This window comes from Mycetomoellerius zeteki, unplaced genomic scaffold (assembly GCF_001594055.1).
Source record: "Mycetomoellerius zeteki isolate Tzet28-1 unplaced genomic scaffold, Tzet1.0 scaffold332, whole genome shotgun sequence".
Taxonomy (NCBI): Eukaryota; Metazoa; Arthropoda; class Insecta; order Hymenoptera; family Formicidae; genus Mycetomoellerius; species Mycetomoellerius zeteki.
This window is the reverse complement of record NW_017257319.1, coordinates 999,814-1,007,619: the sequence shown is the minus strand read 5'-3', so window position 1 is coordinate 1,007,619 and position 7,806 is coordinate 999,814. Positions and strand designations below refer to the sequence as shown.

Genomic DNA, 7,806 nt, shown 5'->3' with positions numbered 1-7,806 from the left:
GTTACATAAACGTTTTAAACAGTCGATTGAAAGGAGGTACGACGGACGTGTTACTCTTCAATTAATTTTCACTTACGCGAAGATAGAGAGACATCAAATAATACAACGAATTTAAATACTTGCTATCAATGATTTACAACAAATCCCGAAAATAACGCGAGAAGAAGTTGAACACGGTTGAAAATTTCAATAACTGAAAGTTACTCCGCTGTGATCGAAACCAATTGGGGGCGTGTCTGATTCATGATAGTCTGACGTGAACTTGTGTTAATTGTCACGATTAGAATGCCATGAGTCTAGTGATTCGTTGAAATTAAAGTCTTTAACTATATAATGTTCAATTATTAATTTATATTTTTTAAAATATGTTTGTAATTAATAATGATATTTGTTATACATTGCATACTTGGTCATCTACAATTTAGGTGACCAAGAAATACGCAATGTATAAATATCGTTATTAATTAAAAAGCCATTGTATCATAAATATGTTTATTTACAAGTACAAAATTTAAACTGCACAGAGAAATTAAAAATTATTTTTAAAATAAATTTTAAATATTTTGTGTGTTGATCATTATTAACAAATATTTATTCTAAGCACAAAACACATGGGAAGTTAAATTTTCGCAATTGGTATTAAATGTATTAATATATTTGCATTCATTTATTTATAATTTTATTATATATGATTATAATAGTATGCTTGATAGAATAAATTTTTGTTACTACATCACACGTGAAAACAGTATAATAGAATTTGCTATTAACAAAATTCTCATTTAATTGATAATTAGGCCTGGTTTTTCATTATCTGGTTAACTTGTGGTTAGGTTTAAACTGATGTTTTATCCCCTCCCCCCATGGGCTTCGTTCATGATATCATCATAGATGAAGTTTGGGTAGAGAGGGGATAATGAAAAACCAGGCCTTAAAATGATATTAAAAGTATTCACATATGTCACATATATATGACGGAAAAAATTACAAGATTTATTATGATATTGAGGATATTGATACAATTGCAATAGCTTTACTTTTTTCTATAATAATTAGAAATATAATCGTCGAACAATAAAGATAAGTATAATAGTGCCGCGATATTAAGATAGTTTATAACTTTTTAGAACATCGAAATATTATTTCTATCTATCGTACAATAAATTGCGTTTAATTGTTTTAATTGTTGACTAAATTACAATATAATTCATTATAATACAAAAATGCAATTAACTTAATGATTCGCTTTAATCGATAGTAGTACTATATTCTATGATTGTGCAATGTTAACAAATTATTTTTAAAAAAATTTTATTTTGAACCAATATAAGCGCTAAAAATATCGAGATACATAAATAACATGCAAATAAACTTGTATGTTGAAAGAAATGATGTTTCTTCATTTGCGTTTGATTTCTCTTTTACAAAACACAGAACAAATATTTTGATTAATAATTAAGGAGCGCATTACAGAAATATAAGAAAATAATGAAATTGAATAGCTTATTTGCATAAAAAAAACATTTAGAGAATTTTCTATGTCAAATGTATCTTTTCATTAAGGTATCTGCGTAATTTTTTATTTTTTTAAACATTTATAAGTGAAGAAGGAGTTGTCGATGGCGCACGAATTTTATTTATTTTTAGAAAAAAATTAATTTCGACATTTCATTATCAATTTTAACTTCCATAGACAATTCATTCTGCTCTCGACACTCAATAAATCGTACAACGTGGTATTGACATATGAGATACGAAAACGTTATCTACAACTTTTCCATAAGTATAAAGCACCTTCAATTTATTGCATTTTCTTGAAAAAAGTGATAATAAAATCCAAAGAAGAACTAATAAAATGTTAAAAGTTAAAATTGTTATAAAAATAAATATTGTTTTTATACAATTTCTTTTTAACTTATTTTTTGTTACATACATCTAAAATTCAAAATGTTAAAAAATTAATAAATCATACATCTTTTTTAATTATCTATCTGTTATTGCATTTTACGAAAATATTTTCGGAAACAAATAAATCAGATATTTCTTCTAGAATTATCTAGGGAAAGCGAATGAGGAAGATAATAATTCGTGCTCCTCGACGAGAACGCTTTACTGATTCAAATCCTCGTTTTCATTTAGTTCTTTGCCCAAAGTACCGAACAAGTATTTCGGAAATATAGCATCGTTTAGTCTTCTTCCGGATATAGCCGGTTCTCCAGTCGCCAATTTCCAAACTCGTTTCCCGATTCCAAAGCCGAATTGATGGTTACCACGTTTGTCTTCTATAAAATTATTCGAGTTGTCCTCGTGAGATTGATATCCCCCCATGTTATTGACCAGGAAATAGTCCAAACTCAAGGGATGATATTCATTGTTGCGCTTTCCTAAACCGAAACTGTAGTTTCGGAGACGCTTGCCAATACCGAACGAGAATTGCCGAGTTCTCTATGCATAAAGTTTCAACACAAAAGATACAATTATGAAACGTTATTAGAAAAATAAAAACACCCATTATTTAATTTCTTATTTAAATCTTATCAGTAAGTATGTCAATTAATTATTATAATTTGTACAACAGAGTATCGATATGTTAATTTTACAATGTTAATTTATAAAGTCCGAATCAACACACCTAAAATTCAAAATATAAGAAATTACATTAAAGAAACAATAATTTTGACTTTAATTAAAATATGTCGAATTTTATTTATATGTTACAATTTTATAATACTTTTGATAGTATTGTATCGTATAAACACAGTATAAACAAAGTAACAAAATAAAAGTTCATGTTTGTTAACTACAAAAATTTGTTACGAAATTTTATTGCACTATTTATTCGGATATTTGCTGAATTTATGACATGTCTATAATTAAATTTTTTATAACAGAAAAATTCATTCATTTTAAAACAAAAAAGAGGACATTTCATTTCATTTAGAACTCACTTTATCTTCATTATTATCAATCCATCGCTTTCCAATGCCGAATGTATAAAGGGGTAATCTCTTGTATTCGGCAATGTATGCCTTTTTCATAGGTTCTTCATTATATTCCATATTGTTTAATAACGGATGCAATCGTTGAATGTGTAAAGACGAGGATGCTTCTTCTATTGCCGCTGCTGATCGTCCAACAACGCTCAACAGATAGAACATAATAATTCGCATAGTAATTAAACTTGTTGTTGTCTTCATGATGCCTGGTTGAATCTGAAAACATAAAGGTTATGTGAAATTGTAATCTACATATATAACGAACCATCGGATACAGAATTTCATCCTACTATAATAATGTTATATCAACTTTCGCGGTAGTTCTAGATTGAGCTTTTAAATTCACGCACGTAAATTCACTTTTGTCAAAATTGCAAAGATAAATTAGCTTAACTTCTGTCTATTTATACATTTGAACCTGAGCAATTCTATACAACCTACAATAATATAATATAATTTTAAAAATTGTTGAAGTGCGCTACATTCATTTTTAAACGTAATATTATAATCCAAAGATGGCAAATAACGCATTACTTGTAACATTGTTACAAGTAATGCAGTTACTTTTTTATAATAACAATTTGATAATAACGTTATAATTTTTCACGACGATAACGATAACGCCTGAATTTGAACAGACATTCTTTAAAGTAATTCGTTACCATTACGCGTTTCATATAAAAAAAAGTAACTCGTGTTACTTTACTTGTGTGTAACGAGTAAAAATAACGCCGTTACTAATATATTACATTTTTATTTATTATCTAACGAGTAAAATAACGAGTTATTTACTTTTTTCAATAAGAAACGCTTAATAGTAACAAGTTACTTTCAAAAGTGACTATTCCAATCCTCATTATTACCATCATAAAAAGTTATAATGTCATTCATTAATTAATAAATGACATAACTTTTTATGTCTACAATAACCAAATTGTTATTTAAAAAAGTTACGGTAACAGTAATGACATAACAAGTAATGCGTTATTTGTCATCCCTGTTGTATTCGCACTTTATTTTTATCAATAAATGCGCGTATTTATGTCTGAGATTCTATAGTATATGTAACGTAAATTATGCGTGCATTTATCGATGAAAGTGAGGTATAAATATGATATAAATATAACCTATATGTATATATGTATATATATATAATTAAACTAAAAAATTCAAAGCGATCATAAAATAACAATATTTTTTATAATAATGCGATAAACATCTGGTTTATAATAAGAAATACTCTTACAATATTTTCAGGAATTTTAACATCTATCTCGGAATTTATCAGTGAACGTAAAAGTTCGTTAATGTAACATTGCGGAAAATTTTATGGATCCTTTAAAGCGCAGATGCACGCAAATGGAATTCTACCATGTATCTAAAAATAAAATGAAGAGTTATTTACGACTGGCGTGGGATGAATGTCATTGCAGTAGCTTCTATTCGTAGAAGTGTCGCGCCAATTTTATGACATGGATTCCAACAGTCGTAGAGTGTACTCTATTTCTTTGCAAACATACTCACTGTTAGTGATCCAAATCCTACATTGAATTTAAAGAAAACAATAGAGATACTTTTATTTTTGAATTCCTTTTTGCGATAACATTTTATCGCAATGCATAAAATAAAATTGTGACCCATAGTGAAAATTTTTCTCAGGATTTTTCATATATTCTTTTAGAATGTTTTTTGTAAATTTCAGAGTTTTTTTACAATTTTTGAATAATTTTATAACTTTTTTTTTAGAAAATTTCTCAAATTTTTTACATAAAGTGAAATACTTTTCAAAAGTACCAAGAAAGTCTACATCTTTTTATGATGTAATACATATGTATTCATATATAAATTCTACAATTAATATATGAATATGTATCACATATGTAAATTTTAAAATATTCAAAGATTTCTTACTTTATAATTTCTGATGAAATTTTTTAAAATTTGAAAAATTTAATTTTTTCTTTTCAGGGGGGGAATTATAAAATAAAAAATTTTATAATATTTCAAAATTCAGATATACGAAAAACTCTAACAAAAGATATAGACTTTCTTATTATAATTTTGAAAAATATTCCAATTTGTACAAAAATTTTGAGAAAAATTTTTACCACGAACGTTAAAACATTTTACTAAAATACAAAAAACTAGCATTTAATTTTATGTTAGTAACGGAACTAAATGTTGCGATTATCAATAAAAATATGCGTTTTCATCATGTGTGTACGACGTCAATATATATGTGACCAATACAGTAAATATTTAACAGCCACAATGGAGTCAAAAAAAGTGTGCAGTCTGGTGTGATTGAATGTCGTGACAGTTACCGAAATCCTCTACGGACGATTCGTTCAATATTTGATGGTGAAATCCGACGAATCGTCCTTTGTCTCACTTGGTCACATTGCTTTTCTCGAGAGACTTGAAAGGATCAAGAAGGCAAGGCCAAATGGATGTAGAGAAAAATTGCAAAGATCCATAGAAAGTTCTTAGATGTTGAGGAAGTAACGCAAATCATTTCCGTTACGGCACATTTAGACGTAACATTTATAGATATATTTTTTATCCTCGAAATAAAATGTGAAATATTTCATTGTTTACACTGTTCGTGTAACACCAAACGCGTTAAATTTATATATTCATGACTAAATAATCTTAATTAAGCAGATAAAAATTGGTAAACCCACGCACAGTCTGCAATGTTTAATTCCGGTGGACCGTAGAATCGAATTAAAGTGCATAAAATTAAAATGGCGATTCCATTAGGGAAAAAACGGTGTCCGCTTTTTCCCTAATGGAAAAGGAGAGTAATAAATGTTTTCGCAACTCGCCTACGATGTCAGTAACTTCTAATTAATAAATGAACAAAAGTTAGTGAAGATTTCATATCCATTTCATAGTTGCCGTATATATAGATTGATCTATTATGTTTTCTGGATCTATTTGCTCTTCATCCGTAGAATTTATTATATTTTTTATCCTCTTTGTTCTTCGTCTCCAGAATTTCTTGCACTTTCTACATCTTCCCATTCTTCACTGTCGCTCAAGACTTCTTTGTCTAAGACTTCTTCAAAATCTTCTCCAGATTGGATAAATTTAATTTTGCTATTTTAGGTCTCTTTATTATTTTTGTGTTTTATTTTGTTTTCTTCCTTTATTGATTCTTCAAATCTTACATCCCGTGCGATTATTATTTTTCTTTTTTCCGTTATTCCAAAGTCTATAGCCATTCGATGCGTAACCAACGAAAAACAATTTTTTACCTCTTTTTTCAAGTTTTTAAGCGGTTCCAATATTTTTACATAAGCCAAACTTCCAAAACCTGGCATGAATTTTAAATTTGGCTCGCGTTGTTTCCAAAATTCATAAGGAGTACAATTTAAGATACTTGTAAATAATCTATATATCTATATATAAAGTATAATTTAAGATGTTAACAGAACAATATAAAGCCTCTCCCCATTTCATTATCAATGAATTGATCCATAGACCACTCGTCTTTGATCTGCCGCAAGTGCAGAGAAGTTTGAATTTCGAGATCGGTTTGCCGACAGAAGAGAGCGAGTATGCAATTAACGAAACGAAAGAGGAAAGTCCAGTGTCTACTAGGAGAGCGACGACGAGAACGACCACGACGAATACGACGACGGAATCTGTAAAAACCAACGTCGAAACTGAGTTCGTTCCATCTCTGGGATTCTCTTTAGATACCAACGAAGGTCGCGAAGAGTACGTTCAAGCAGTACTCGGAGGATTGATCGACGAGCACACCGGTGAAAGTGACGGAAACGAAACCAGCATTGTGCAAAACAAAGCTTCAAAAAATGGAATTTGGAATCCGAATAATATGAGAGTTTAAAAAATCTCTGAAGAATACAAAAAATATTAAGAACTTTTAGAGAATTCTGAAATGTCTTTGATGATTAATTTCTTCAATGTCGATCAACTATACTTGGTCGTTGATTTTCTTCGAGAATTACGATTAGAGTTCATTTCTACTTTACAGATAACTACTTTAATTTTGCTTTAATTTACTCTTTGATCGGTATTCATCCGTTCTTATTTCAAGATCATCAAGTAATGTTTTAAGATCCTAAAACTTTACTCAGTGATTGCATATGATATCTTAAAAAAAAAAAAACGATTTTAAATATAAGAATCGACTATGAATGCCTTTATCTTCTACTAATTCTTATAATTAGAATAAGAAAAAAATAAATGGTATGTGAATCATTGATGTTTATATTATTTAAAAATAAATAAAAATTATTACTTTTAAATATTATATTTTAATTGATATATGAAACTTATATGTATATAATTTTATATTACAAAAAGATTAAAAATCTATAGAAAAAATTACTTTTACATATTTAAATACGGAATAATATAAATATTAAGTTACTTTTCAAATAGTGAGATGTACATCTAAAGTCGTTATATTAATCAAGATTAAAGTTAAATTAATACGCTACTAAAAATGATGTATACACGTTTGACCCATTACTTCTCCCACGCCAAAATGTAACATGAATTTCTCAATTCTGTATATGTAGAAACCTATACAGAATAGATCTCCATGGCATGTTTTAAGGATATGCAGAGAACGTTTCAAGTTCTAAGAATATCCCAGAATATCCCTGTATTCTGTGTGGAGATAAGACGTTAGACGTTGTGAAATAGATTTTACTGTTTGATAAAATGAACTACGATGAACACTCGTAACATTTCGTAGAACGGTGTCTTGCTGTAAGAGAATAGCGTGTATATGTAAAAATAATGTGTGTATCCGATATGAGTATAGGAGAATATA

At 28.4% G+C, this 7,806-nt stretch overlaps 1 protein-coding gene across 1 annotated transcript in view; it reads right to left on the bottom strand.

Annotated features, from left to right (window-relative positions):
- Nucleotides 1-2,093: 2,093 nt before the first annotated feature.
- Nucleotides 2,094-7,806, bottom strand: part of Apime-ASTA (allatostatin A) — a 31,703-nt gene continuing 25,990 nt past the window's right edge. The window contains exons 2-3 of the mRNA XM_018452149.1: nucleotides 2,949-3,212; nucleotides 2,094-2,445 (exon numbers count right to left, since the gene is read on the bottom strand). Coding sequence (XP_018307651.1) covers nucleotides 2,110-2,445; nucleotides 2,949-3,197 — 585 coding nt within the window. The 5' untranslated portion in view covers nucleotides 3,198-3,212 and the 3' untranslated portion in view covers nucleotides 2,094-2,109. The remainder of the gene's footprint in view (nucleotides 2,446-2,948; nucleotides 3,213-7,806) is intronic.